This window comes from Colossoma macropomum, unplaced genomic scaffold (genome assembly GCF_904425465.1).
Source record: "Colossoma macropomum unplaced genomic scaffold, Colossoma_macropomum, whole genome shotgun sequence".
In the NCBI taxonomy this organism is placed as follows: domain Eukaryota; kingdom Metazoa; phylum Chordata; class Actinopteri; order Characiformes; family Serrasalmidae; genus Colossoma; species Colossoma macropomum.
The window spans coordinates 4,825,613-4,840,580 of NW_023494794.1; the positions used below are offsets into that span (position 1 = coordinate 4,825,613).

General features: G+C 37.9%; 1 protein-coding gene across 1 annotated transcript in view; it reads left to right on the forward strand.

Annotated features, from left to right (window-relative positions):
- lamc3 (laminin, gamma 3) overlaps positions 1–14,968 on the forward strand; it is a 193,949-nt gene that overhangs the window by 150,009 nt on the left and 28,972 nt on the right. The window contains 1 exon segment of the mRNA XM_036579937.1: positions 13,866–14,054. Coding sequence (XP_036435830.1) covers positions 13,866–14,054 — 189 coding nt within the window.

Genomic DNA, 14,968 nt, shown 5'->3' on the forward strand with positions numbered 1-14,968 from the left:
CATTGAGTCAGCCTCTTTTGATCCAGGCACACAAACAAGTGTGTGTGTGTATGTGTGTGTGTGTGTGTAGCATCTGTCTTGTAAAAAGATGCCACATATGTCTCTTATTGCCGTTGTGACTTGTGCATCCACCACGGCTAAAAATCATATGGCAGCCGGCTTCGTGTTCAAAAGGAATCAAAAGTGATTCACTCACTCTCGCTTCTTTTTTCTAGACCTCTCTCTTTCTTTTTCTGTCCCTCTCTCACTCTCACTTTCTCTGTCTTCTTCTATCCCTTGCATGATCTTTCTCTTTTTGTCTCTCAATCGCTCCCTCTCTCTTTCATAATCTCTCCCCCCTTTCGCTCTTTCTCTGAATCTCTTTCTCTGTTTGTCTTTCTCTCTATCTCTCATTCTCTTTTTCTCTTTGTCTCTACTCTCTCTCTCTCTATATCATTATCTTTTTCTATACTGCCCCTTTCATTCTCTCAGTCCATTTGTTCGTGCCCTCCAAGCCTCTTTCTCACTCTCTCACTCTCTTTCTCTTAACCTCTCCCTCTCTCTCTATTTCTCTTTCTCTTAATCTTTCCCTCTCTTTTACTCTGTCTCTCAATCTCTCTCTCTTTGTCGATCTCTCTCTCTTGCTCTTTCTCTTTCTATCTGTCTGTTTTTCTCTTCTCTGTTTTAGTCTTGCTGTCTCTCTTTCTTTCATTTTCTCAATTGCTTGCTTTTTCTTTCACTCCAGGTCTCTCTCTCCCTCTCATCAGTCTCAGTCTCCCTCACCCTCTCTTTTAGTGAAAACTGTTACTGGCAACTCTGTCTCTCTCTCTCTTTCTCTCTAAATACAGCAAAATGATGTACTAACAGCACCTTCATTCTAATGAGTTATGTTCACATTCAGAGTCGGATAAAAGTAATTACAAAGAGCTGGCCTTATCACTTACCATGTTAATGACATGCTTTATCCTAATAATTACTTTTCCTCTCATGGCTCTACTGTCTTCTGTAATGGAGAAAAAGTCATAGTAACATAAATAGACCCGGAGCCTTCACACTGTGGTATGCTTTAGTTGTATGTTGGATATTACAATTTTGTAGTGGTTTTATTGTAGGGAAGGTAATAATGAATCATTCAACGGTTATGTGACAAATACATCAATGTTCAACCACTGCTTCTGGTTAAAAAGGTCATTTTGTTTTTCAAAAAAAACAATTGATCTTTGAAAATGTGGGCTTTTCATTCAATTTAAGGACCATTTTTTAATTGTATGCACAAGGACACAAGCGCAACTTGTTCCAGTAGTCCTGCTTAGGGATGCACAGCTCTGGCTTTTCTGGAGTCGACTCCTGCTGAAGTGGATGGAGTTGACTCCTCGATTCCATTTAATTTTAACCAACAGTGATAAAACAGACATTATACCATCCTAAACATAGTTTACAGGACTATTGCAACTAGATGTTATGAGTGCTAAAGTAGACCCTGTTTTTAAATGTCATGTTGCTTCTGTTGAGTACAGCCTTAAGTTATAGCCTACAGATAGGTTTGTTAGCTAACTGTTAGCCTATGTAGTTAGTCCCATGACAGAAAAGCTTGACCGACGTGAATTCGTGTTGATTGTTGTTGAAACTCTGTAAACTTCAAGCTAGTCTTGCTCAGGCCATAGATGTACGTAAGTAGACTGCATTACATTACTGTCATATCTGTTACATTAGGCGGTGCTTTTCTTCAATGAAGCCTAAAGCCTAGTTTATATAAAATGCTATAGAGTTTGTTAATGATTAATAACCAGTTTAAGGAACAATATGACAGCTTTCACTTAACTTAAGATTTATGTTTCATGAATTAAATGGAAAAAGTGTCATGTTAATTATGTTACTGTAATTTTAAACTAGCCATGCTTTGCACACATATTCATTCATTCGTCATTACTGTTGGTAAGTTGGACAAGCTTTTCATAACATTGGTAAAAAATCCTGTTCCATTTTAAGATGGATTATAGCATGCAAATACCTAAATTTAGTGTGTTATCAAGATCAAAGGATATGTATTTTGTATCATGTGTTTTTGTCCTCTGCAGTTTATAAATTATGCGTTTGCCAATGTTCTGTAAAGCCAACCTAGCAATGCAAGAACACATTTGTGGGTGCAGGGCAGATTCTGCTATACAACAGAGTGATATGCACAATGTTTAGAACATTTAGAGTCAGAGTTTGTGCTTAAAACTACACTACATTTGGGGATTTGGGGATTTGCAGACCTCTCTGGTAGAAATGTGTAACTGCATGCCATATGCAGAAACATGTTATGTAACATCAGTTGTGCCTCAGACCCCTTCCCCAACTGGATGAATCTGACGATTGCATGTTGAAAAAATGTTCAAAGAGAACTCAAAACTTGGTGATGGATTTGTCTTGTGAGGATGTGAATGCATGATCTACTATTATCATAACTTCATCAGTATAACGCTGGCTTTGCATTTGACACTTAAACATGAAGCTGGACCTTCTTTTTGACGCTGTGCATGTGATGTTACTACATCAAGACGTGGTCTGAGAAATTCCCCCCAAATCCAACCTGATACCTCTGACTTACAAATTGTTACTTCTTTCAATTTTAACAACAAAATGTTACACAATGCAGTTAACATGGGACTGAATAAACAAATAACACTGTTATTGGTCAGCAAACCACAATCTGCTGTTCATTTTGTCTGGACGTAAAAATGAAAAAAATGTCTGGCTTTGTGGGAAAGTTCCTGTCTGTACAGATGTATTGAGTTATTGGGCTTTTTTTTTTTCTTTTTTCTTTTTTTATGAATTGCCCTGGGTGTTGTGTACCTTTGCTCTGTTGAATAGCCACACACACATACACATATACGCACACTCATACACACTGAGGGAGACCTCCCAAAGACTGAAAATCAAATGCCTCTTAAATCTAATTTAACCGAACAAATAAACCGGAATAGTGGGAGACAGAGAGCGAAATGCAGCTGCCTCCAAAAACAAGGGAGGAAGAAAAGAGGAAGTGGGCCGTCCCCCAAAGCCCAGATCTTTATTTAAAGTCCCTGGCCTTCCTCCAGAGCAAAGATATTTTTCATTAAATGCCCCACACGCTCCTTCCCTCTGTCCTGGGCTCGCTCTTTCTCAGACTGAGATCTGTCAGCTGCGGTCAAGTGCCTTCCAGCAGTGTGCTGATGACACACTCATTTATTTGTGTGTGTGTGTGTGTGTGCAGCTGAGAGAGAGAGAGAAGACAGAAAAGGAGGGAAAGCACAATAAGAATGTGACTCCAAGGGCCTATTCACACAGTGTCTGATTTTTACAGATGGAAAAAAAGCTTGTCAGGATTTAACGAACACACGCTGGCCTTGAAGCGATCGATGATAGTATGATGAATAGCAATCATTAATGAAGTTGGACGATTTAAATGTCTGAAAACATGCCATCAGTGCTTTTAAAATGCACAAAAGTAAATATGTTTGTCTCACAATCCATTTTCTTTTAATGTAGTTAAGGGTGGGTGATATGATAAAAACATTTTATCATGATACTTCAAGATATTTTCATGATATGTGATATGCATCACAGTATGTAGTTCAGAACCTGCAGTGTCTTGTATAAAAATACTTATATAATTATTATAATAGTTATAATAATAATAATACCTACAACCACAATGATTTTTATTAATTGTTTTACAGACTAAATCCACTTAATCAGGTCTCATTATGCTCACTTTGTAATGAAACATGTAGTAAGTCGGTTGTTCTCTAAGCACTGACGATGTCCACGATACTCAGAATAGCGTATTGTGACATAATTTATCAAAATGATAAAATATTGTGATATTGCCCACCCCTATGTAACATTAGCCCAGGTCCTGGGCTGAATCAGCCCTGATCAGTTGTCTTTGTTGCTTGCCTGTATATCTTGCAGTTAGGACACAGTGAAAAAAGCATATAGTCCATCTTTTCACCTCCTTTTTCCTTTTTTCTGAAAGCTATGTGCCACAATTTTTGAAAGCTATGTGCCACCAACCACATGATAATATCATCAGTCGGCGATGGCTAGACTCAAGAAACTGGCATTTATTGTGCTTCTTTTTGGACAGGAGAAAAAGTATAGTAGGTTTCATCATGTTCAGGTGAACACTGGCAATGTTAGCAAGTGTCTTCAACACCATAACCAGCAAGCAAAAAGGCACAACATAGTATTTCTACATTGAAGTAAAGTACTCAGGGGGACTTGCCTCTTCCTCAGTGTTTTTTTTAGCAAACCTCTGTGATAATGTAGAAGATTGTACATATGGTACTGAATTAAAATTAATTTTTGAATTGAATATTTTTCAAATCACTGTCCTACTGTACAGGCCCCTGTTCCCTCTGCTCCCCCTTTTTTAATTGGTTACCTCATGAAAAGTGTCACATGACAAGCAGTTTTTCCCCTTAAGTTGAAGTTTTCTAACTTGATTGGTTAGGATCCATGTCGGAAAAGTCTGTGATTTGCTGCAGAGAGCAAGCAGAGCCTGCAGAAATGACAGTGACTTATGTACATTCATGATGTCAGTGAATGCAAATCACTTCACTCAGTTATTGAGCTGATCAGCCAATCAATCAGCACTCAGTATCAGTAAGGCTTAGTATCCTAAGGACCAAAACTTTGCCATAACTTTGTCATGGCAAAATTTGCCATAAAAAATGGAAGGTTCACTCCCATTCAATGTTTTGCAGTTATTTGGTATGATGGAAGACTTAGGAAGTGGCCATATTCCCCATAAACTAACTCTCATCTTGTTTGTGGCAGAGCACAAAAGCTTATATAAGAAGGAACAAGGCTCTGTTAATTTTAAATAGGTAGTTTACTATATATATATATATATAAATCGGCTTATCCTGAATCCTGCTCTGTTCATACCTGGCTTTTTGGTTGAATGTTTGCACACAGTGTGCACAAACAATCATTTTTATTGATACAAACACTCAGTTATTCTGACGTTTGCCTCTAACAGTATCAAAAAGTGACCTATAATTGTCTAAAACCCAGATCACTTTATCCGGGTTGTATCCAGATCTGTCAACAATCAAAGCAAAAAAATTAAGGTTTAGGTGATCCATGCTTCATTATGATTTACTGAACTGTCAATTTGGACTTAACCAATCGGGTCTCTGATGCCTGGCCGAATGTATGTTCTATGTTCCATGTGCAAGCATAAAATGAGAGAAAGCCCCTGCAAGTTTGAATTCTTTCACCTGTGTCCGGCTTAATTAACGGGCAGAAATAAGCGTGTGAGTAGCAGAGCTAATAACAGTCTCCAGGCTTTTCTCCATGCACCATTATGCACGAGCAACAAATAACCAACACTCACTTCTGTAGTGAGTTAGGAGCCAGATGCAGATTAAAATAGTGGGCAGTGTTGATAAGAGTGGATGTCTGGCCATGTTTATTTAAGCCTCTTCAATAAATAGTGTTAGTAGTTGGAGTGGCAGTCCAATCACGGCATGTTAAAACAATGCTTCTGTGGTTTTCAACCCAATGTCTGTCTGCTGCATCTGTAGCTTATGGTCGATTACTATGGATAATAATTATGACATGTTTCTCTGTACTTAGTCAAAGAATATATGTTAAGCCAAAGCACACTTAGAAGCTAATATGCAGTTATTTGAATCTGCTTCTTGGTAAAACCATTTCAGGGTTTAATACATTAATATGCACTAATATGGCAATTCCAGGCCAAGGCCGATATCCGATATTTTTCACATAAATATATGTTGATGCTGATGCCAATACATAAACGATCATAAAATGTAGAAATTGAGCCTAGGTTCAACTGGCTTAGCATTAGAGAAAAATGTACAATTATTTCTGTAGGGTTGATAAATTAGATGAATTTGAATACAGTATAAAACTAAATGTATTTAAATACAGCATTAACTATTACATTGCATCTAATGCTGTGTTTATGTGTTGGCTTTGAAAAAAAAGACGTCATTCCACGCCTCATAACAGTACGTGACTGATGACAGCATGAGGCCATGCAAACGGTGGCATGGTGACACCATCACTGATGAAAACAGTTCATTATCAAAGTAGAGCTTTGGCAGTGTATACTGTTTATTCAAGATGGAAAAAACAGGAGGGTGCCTTGTTCTGTTTCATCTCTTTTATTTTTTGTTGTGTAATGTTTGGACTTCAACAATGACCCATTTGGCCTTCTTTGGCTCCCAAAAAAACAAACAAAAAAAACCACACATCTGGTTTATTCCACCCCCGACAGCAAAGGCTGGGAAAATGTAACTCTCGACGGAACATTCCGCAGACTGCCATGGTATGCTGAACGGCAGAATTTTCCGACACTGCTTAATTGAAAACAATGCAACAACATGGCGAACTGTAGCGCTGCAAAAAATTGCATTAAAATCGTGATCTCAATTTGTCACTCACTGAGATTCAACTTAAGTTCTGCATCAACTCTGCAGGGCTGAAACGCTCACCACTACGCCGCTGACATCACCACCACAACTGAGCATTTGATTTCTGTCAGAGCACAGCCAGCTGAAGCGCATTGTAGATCAGAAGTGGTTACCACGATGTATGTGCACTGCACTGCTGCCTCTCGCAAGGCACTCCTGTGTTATAAATGGGGTCTTTACTCCGGCCTTGCGCAGCAAGCTTTTCACATCAAGTGTTGTGCGGATGAGGCCAGAAGTGATGCACAGTCGAATCGAAGCTTCAAGTTTGCCCTGAGCTGTGCGTCACTAGAAGCACCATCAAAATAGTTCCACGGCATCTGTCACTTGTGTTACGCTTTGCTGCTGCGCCCAGTGGCTTTTGGTGTAAAACAAGCTGATCTGTGCTGTTGATTTTATATTTTCAGTGATACAGAGCAGTGCAGTGGAATAACTAACAGCAGCCTAATATCAAGACACAGACTTATTCTTTTTAAAGTCAATGAAAAATTGAACAAATATTCAGTGTTTTGCATGCATGCCACCCTAATATCACCTGGGTGTCATACAGTTGCCAGTGTAGCAGTCCTACTGTCCAGTACTATAAATTGTTACTTTATGTGCTGTACTTTATGTGCTTCCTTATGTAAGGCTCTCTATAGACTACAGTTGTAGCTGTAAACACAGCTCGGATAGTGAGCTTCTCATTGGTCTGTTCTACAAACAGGATTGTTGCAATCATTTTGTGTAGATTTCATGTATTTCTTCAGTTTCATTTATTTATTGAAATTATACTTTATAAAGTAATTTATACGTAGTTGTGTGGAATGGTTTGAACACCCCCAGTCACATTCTGTTGATTTTATAAATGCAAACACACTTAAATATGGCACTTTTCAGGACCTTTTTTCTGTGTTTAACATCTTAGAAAAACATACAATTTAAAATGTACCATAACTTTTGCAAAGGCCACTTTTTATGTTTTATACCCCCCCAGTGTGTTTCATTCAGCAAATAAGCAGTAATTGTGCATAAATGTGCTGAAGTGTGTTCTCTGTAGAGGATGTGTTAAATTCTTGTTCACAAAAAAAATTGCGCCAAGACTTTTGCATAGATTTGTTTATAATTTGTTTCTAATAGCTGTTTCTATTGGTATCTGACTTCTATAACACATAGTAAAAGTTTTACGAGGTAAGAAGTAAATATGTATACTGTTCTTTATAACACTGGTATGTTGAAGAGAGGTAAGTGAAGTTCATGATCTCTAATTGTGATTACGATGCAATTGAAAGTCATGCAGCCCTACTTTAACGTAGGCCTGTCACAATTATTACATAATAGCCAGCTCGCAATTATTACAGCTGTTCACAATTATTTTCCATGGTTACTGGCTCTCACAATTGAACATTTATGTCACAGCAAATGGAATGTATATTTAGTGTGCTTTCATCAGCTGAGCTGAGACGAATACATGTACATAAAACAAAGCAGAACACATTTATTAAAACATATTATGGATCTTAAGTGTTTTAAGTGTGTAAAAGCTTTAAACAATAGTATTATTCCACATTTTATGTCCATTGGAAGAACATGACTGACTTGTGTTTGAAATAAACTCCACCTTTCCCAACTGCTAAAAAAAGTCTTGCATTTATTGAGACAGCATGAATTTTATAAACATAACAAAAGTTGGAACTTCTGAATGGTGCTATTACACTTTAGAGGGAACTGGTGAGTAATTTCTGTTTATTTGAGTTTTTCAATCTGTTGATATTTGGAAGTTCTGACTGCTAGGAAGCAAGACAGATTATCAGCCAGTATGGCCACATAGGCTTATACTTAGGCTTGTAAGTTGAATTCAGTGACAGAAAGACACACTGAACTTGTTAATTGCAATGATTTGCGGGGGAATTAACCATCAGCTAAGGCCTGGTTTGTAGTGCTGTCAAAATAAAATTTGACATTTGAATATTTGTTGAAATATGAAATTAAAAAATGAAGTACAATGACAAAAATGTTCAATCAAAAGTAGAAACGTCTATGCAAATGTTAGAAGCCTCAGCTGCAGCTCATACTTACCATATGGACTGTAGTCCATCTGTTTCTCTGCGTACTTTATTAGCCGCCTTTTACCCTGTTCTTCAATAGTTATGTACTTTTTTTACCAGCACAAGCCTAGACCTACTTTAACATGTCTCAGTGTGCAATGTGTTTAGTTTATTAGTTTATTAATTTGCAAGTTTCATATTTTGGAAGTTGTGAGTTTATTTCTAAGGGACATGAATTTATGTGCAGCAGTGTAAGAGGTTATATTTACCCTTCATTAAAATTTCTTTCATTTCACGGTTTGAGATATTCTTATATTTCTCTTGGGAAGAAGCATCTTTTTTCACTTCTACCCCCCTGTGAGTCTATGTGTGTGTGTGATTCCCTTTGATCACTCAGGCCTCTTGCCCTTCACACTCCTGCGTCTCCTGTGTCCTCCACAGCCTATATGCAGTGGGTCATGAACAAGATTCATTCAGGCTTTATGTATTAAGCAGATACAGTATCAGACCCACTCTTTTCCCTCCATCACTCTGGTTCGTTCTCTCTTCAGCTGCTTCACAGAGCAGCCAAGCAGTTAGACATGCATTCGCCGGTCAAGCTTTATCTAATATTTTCAGAGAGCGCGTAGGATTTGATTCGGAGCATAAATGACTTAAAATCAATTTCAGAGACTTATTCCTCGCTTGTCCGTTAGGAATGAGCCAACGAGATTATGAAGTGAATGGGCTTTGAAGGCTGGGCGACGTTTCCACTCTCTCTAATGTGGTTTTTGATATTGGAATCATGCATGGGACATGGTTAGCCCCGAGGGATTGGCGTGGGGGCTTGTTTGTCTGTATATTCATCTTTATTTTTTTCACATTTGCACTCACCCCTCCCCATGCCTTTTCTTCAAAATGCATCCCTAAAGCAATTACAGTCAGGCTGGATTTAGATTCTGAACTGGCCACACGTGAGTCTGTCTCTCTTTATCGAACTTTAATGACACATTGCCCTCTGCTGTAGAAAAACGGCAGTGCACTCTCTGCCCTGAATCTGTCAATGCGGAAAATCAATAAAGCCTCCCCACCTCCCTCGTGTGTGTGCCTGTACAAGTCTGTGTGTTTGAGCATTCGAAACTTTGAAATCCCTGTTTCAATAATATAAAACCAATTTAGTTGAAAATACATGTATAAAATATTTCTAATATCATGTTAGTCCTCATTAGCTTTGCATATTTCAGCTATTTTGTAAGAAGCTGTGAAAGATCTAAAGCTTAGATGCATCAAGAATGAGGAACAGAGGTGTAGATGATTCATAATAACCCTCTTTCATACAGTCAGGTTCATGAATATTACTGTTATTTTAGTTGTCTACTACAGCACATTACAGTAGATATTAAACAATGAATATGAGCTCATAGTGCAGACTTTCAGCTTTAATTTGAGGGTGTTTATATCCAAATTTAGGTGTAGGACTTACAACCATTTCCATACACAGCAACCCCTTTTAGAGGCTCAAAAATAATTGGACAATTGGCTGCTCAGTTGTTCTTACTGAAATGCTGAGGGATGTGTGTTAATCCCTGAGTATTTCAGTAAGTCAGCAGATAAAACATCTAGAGTTGATTTTAAGTGTGGTATGTGTATTTGGAATCTGTTACATTTGCTGTTTGCTGCTCTGAATATGAAGTCCAAATAGTGAAGCAAGCCATCATTAGGCTGGAAAATCAACAAGTAAACAAGGTAAATACAGTGGGTTTACCACAAGATTTAAAAAGCCTCAAAAAGAAGACCAGATTAGAGTTTGCCAAAACATATATGAAAAACCATATAGGTACGGAACAGATGAGACATAGATCAGTATGGAGAAGGGAAGAAACTGATCCAAAGTATACCACCCCATCTGTCAAGCATGGTGGAGGTAGTGTTATGGAGTAGGAATGTATTTCTGCCAATGAAAATGGTTTCCGTGTATTTAATAATAGGACTGCTGACAAAAGGAGCGGGAAAAATTCTTAAGGGTACACACAATTCATTTACTGAGGACAAAACTGAAACTAAAACACCCCAAGAACAAGCAGGAACGTAAGACGGCTGCAGGAAATGTCTGGCTGAGCATCGCCAGGGAAGAAACCCAGCATCTGGTTATGTCTATAGGTTCCAGACTCATTTTCTAATAGTGAGCTATTTGAATGAAGGCTAAGCTCCGCCACACTTAGCACAATCGTGTCATGTCATATAGCACTTGTTTAGATAAAATATCTAAATACATATAATTTCCTTTGTACTAAGGAAAGCATTCACATAAATTGTGCATGTTCTCTGAGATCTCACTGGATAATGCAGTTCCGAGGTCCATCTTCAAAGCTGTTTATCTCCAAGGTCAGTTTTTCTCTATATTCAGAAACAAACATCTCAGCATCTAGAATATTTGCATTCATGAAATTTTAGATGTTTATTCCTAAGCATATTCTGAAGCGTATCCTAATGTTGCTTATAAGAGGATTTCTGCCCAAAAATGTTTTATAATAACAGTGCAGTGTTCTATTAATAAAAACATAAAAAAATAAAACAATGAGTGCCTCATTTGCATGTCTAAATCTAAATTTTACAAAACCTTAGCACAAAAAAGTATCCTATTGTAAAACATTACCCTATTCATCTTTACTGTCTCAACCACAGAATGAGTACAATCTCACACTCATTTACACAACATACATGTTAACAATGGATCTTTTCCAAGGCAAACTGTATCTATCTAAAGATTTTGAAGCCTATACTGAACAGAATTTGTCCTGGCGTCCATAATAAATCAATCCAATCAAGCAAGTTCAAACATTTAAATCTATGTTATTATGAAGCAACTCATGAGCCTAGTTAATAATTCACTAACTCACTCCCTCACATTTAGCAGGCTAAAGGTTCTTCACAAGGGGGCACTCAAGCAGTTTCTGTGTGCATCACTGAAAGAGAAAAACACTAGCCTTAAGCCACTTTAGACAAGTCTAAAGTAAAATTGCACCATTAAAATTGAAGAATACATTACTTGAATGCTTGTTGTAAGTTTTAGATGTCTGTGATGAAATTAGAGTTGCCAAAAGTAGTATTAAGCCCAGTGGAACAGTAAATAATCACCAGTTAGCTTACTGCTATAATACTAATCAGTTTAACATTCTCTTTGCAGTGGTAGAAATTAGGAAAATTGATTTCAAGAATCAATACATACATACATACATACATCATCTAAACCGCTTATCCTTCTGGGTCGCGGTGGGGTGCTGGAGCCTATCCCAGCTGTCATTGGGCGGAAGGCAGGATACACCCTGGACAGGTCGCCAGTCCATCGCAGGGCATCAAGAATCAATAGATCAAAGATAAGTTCTTATTATGACAGAGATCCAAAATGCTTAGCCAACCTATCTGGTCTGCAATTACACAGCTAGCATAATGAACAAAGTGGCTTTCAAGTACAGTTCATGAAGCATTAACGTGCTCTGCACCATGCCTGCTGTCTATTTCATTTTAATAGAACTGAAAAAAGGTTTGGAGTATGAGTCAAGGCCAAAGAAAACTTGCTCATGGGCTAAATCTGGCTGGCAGGCCGCTATTTGATCCCAGCTGTGTAACAGCTAGAACAAAGTTGTAATAAATTTAAAATCCAGAATGCTTCAAAAACTGGTGATCAAATCTTGAGGCAAGAAATAGGCCTATATTTGTATACCATCAGCATAGCAATGGAAACATAAATAAAGTTTCTTCATAATCTGTCCTTAAGGTAACATATCACTGGAGAATAAAATACGTCCTAACATTGAACCACAGGTGGCCTTAGCAGTTGAAAAGATAAAATTATTTTGCTAAAAAATTATATTGCTAGTTAAAATTATAATGCTAACTGTAATGTTTGATCTCTATGTCTGAACATTTGAGTGCTAATACCTTGATTCCAGCATATTGCTCAAGGTGCTTGATATATATGCAGTGATCAGCAGTGTCACTAAAAAATAATAAAAGTATTATGGATCATCAGAATCCATTGCAAGTAGCAGATCATTTGTCAGCTTTCAAAGTGCACACACAGGGGTATTGCTCACCCTAAAAAGTTTAAGAAAATAAAAATTACAAATTAGAAGAGGGTATCTTTGGCTAATGACCTGACAAGAAATCAACATTTATAGATTATTACTACATACTATTTTGCATTTAACAGTTTCTTATTGTCCCCTTAAAACTTTAAATATTGAATAATATGTCTAAGAATACCTTCTCATGTACAGTTTAAGTGATTCCACATTTAACAGCAGTACATTCCGCTTGTGGTGTTGCTTTCCTTAAGGCATCTGAAATTGAGCAGGGAATCAGTATGGAGCTTGCATCTTGCCCAGTGGTATGTTTGGGGCTGTGTGTTTGAGGATAGAAGGTGGAGAGTTGAGCTGCCTGTCTGTACCTATGAGCTACATTCTGCAGCCTCCAGCTCTGGCCTTTCTGCTCACTTGCCAAAGCCTGTTCCAATTTGTTTTTGTTTTTGTTTTGTTTTTTCAGTGAAAAACTCATACTGCATTCACGAGTCTCGCACCCTCCAGTGAAGTGTGTGTATGCTTATGTCAACTGTTTGTGCCAAGTGATCTCACCCGGAAAGGTTCTGTTTGGCTATGTGTACATGCCGGTCTCATGTTTAACAAGTCAGCCTTTCTCTGATGTCATGCAAGGGCCCGTCAAAATTGCAGGATGCCATTCTTTCTTTTGATCTTTTAACAGAGTATTGTACAGTATTTTCACTGCTATTTTTCATTTAGAGAGTCTATATTCTACATCTTTGTTGTCATTGAAGTCCTCTGATTAAATTTGTGAGGTTTTATGTAATGAAACTACTCACAATTCATTTTCAAACCTCTCTTTATACAGACTGTTTTGGTTACTGTGCCTGCAAGACAGATATATGTAAATGTTGTATGTTCGTCTTATTATGTATGTCTTATTCAAAAAGCTACTGACTGTCAGCAGTAACAACACTCCATATCACTTTAACATGAATGGATGGACTAAACTGCCATGGCTAAATGGATGGTTGTAAGTAAATAGGTTCAATTTTGTGACATCACAACCATAATGAATCGAACGTGGGCTGCATCAACATAGGAACAGTTATGTTTTGTCATTTTTTAATGTCAGAAGTTGGTGTACTATGTCTGAGATTAAAAAAATTCAGGGCAAAAAGTGCAGAAAACTGGTCCAGTTTGGTAGAGACATATTAATATTTCTCAGAAAAGTTACACTTCTGATTTATATATATATATATATATATATATATATATATATATATATATATATATATATATATATATACATATATAGTAACAGGTAGGGTGGACAAAATGACCGTGTGTGTGTGTGTGTTTTACTCTAGGTGTGTGTGACTGCACAGACTTCACCACTGGTCCCTCTTGTGAGCGTTGTCAGGATGGTTACTATGGAAACCCATTAACTGGCAGCCCAAATGACTGTCTGCCCTGTCCCTGCCCGGACCGTACTGCATGTGCCCAGGTGCCAGAGACACAGGATGTGGTGTGTACCAACTGCCCAGCCAATCAGAGAGGTCAGTCTTGGTCTCCTTGATTTGTTCAATTTCAGATATTCACTACACAACAGTGGCCACCAGCCCTTTTCCTGGAGATCTGTTCTCCTGGAGAGTTTACTTCCAACCTGTATCCAATAAACTGCTCTACTCCTTGCTTAACCCTAATACTTGTGAAGAGGTTGATTAGCTGGAGCAGGTGTGGCAAATTGTGGTTTGACCTAGGCTCTGCAGGAAGGTAGCTCTCCAGGACCAGAGTTGGAGACCACTGCTGTACAGTATATTGTTACCTCAACTATGATTGCTTGGACATCATTTCATAAACAAATCAGTTTTATACTGAAAGTTTTAAATGATAGTTTACTGAAAAATCTAATTTACACAGATTTCCCCCTATTCCAAATGTGGCAGTCAAGATCTGTGTAGTGTTTTAAATTTGCTTCTCTTGTTTTGCACTGGAGCTATGAGGCTAATGTAGCTAACAACAATGAAAGTGTTTACCCCACTAATTAGCGCTGTGCAAACTGCTTGCCTGAAACATCACACAATAGCCTAAAACTGCATCATCACCAATACACTTGCTAATGTGATTTCTGTCAGCAAAAATAGACAAAAGCATGTTTTGCAGCTAAAAATAGTAGTAGCAGCCACCACAAAGGCTGAAATTTGTTTGTCCATTGTTTATACATAATAGTGTCATACATAAAAGAAGTCTATTTGAGATTCCTTAAGAAACTGGCAGAGCTGCCATAAGAACCCTGGTGCTGACCAAATAACCAGCCCAAGAAAACCTGCATCCAAACAAACTCTATTGCAGTTCTGTTGAATTATAGAAGAACAACAGACAAAGAACCAGCAGTTCTATCTATGGTCCTCTTTGTCGAAAGTATGTGATGCTGCCCCCACTCACTCCCTGCCCCACTGGTCATTAATAT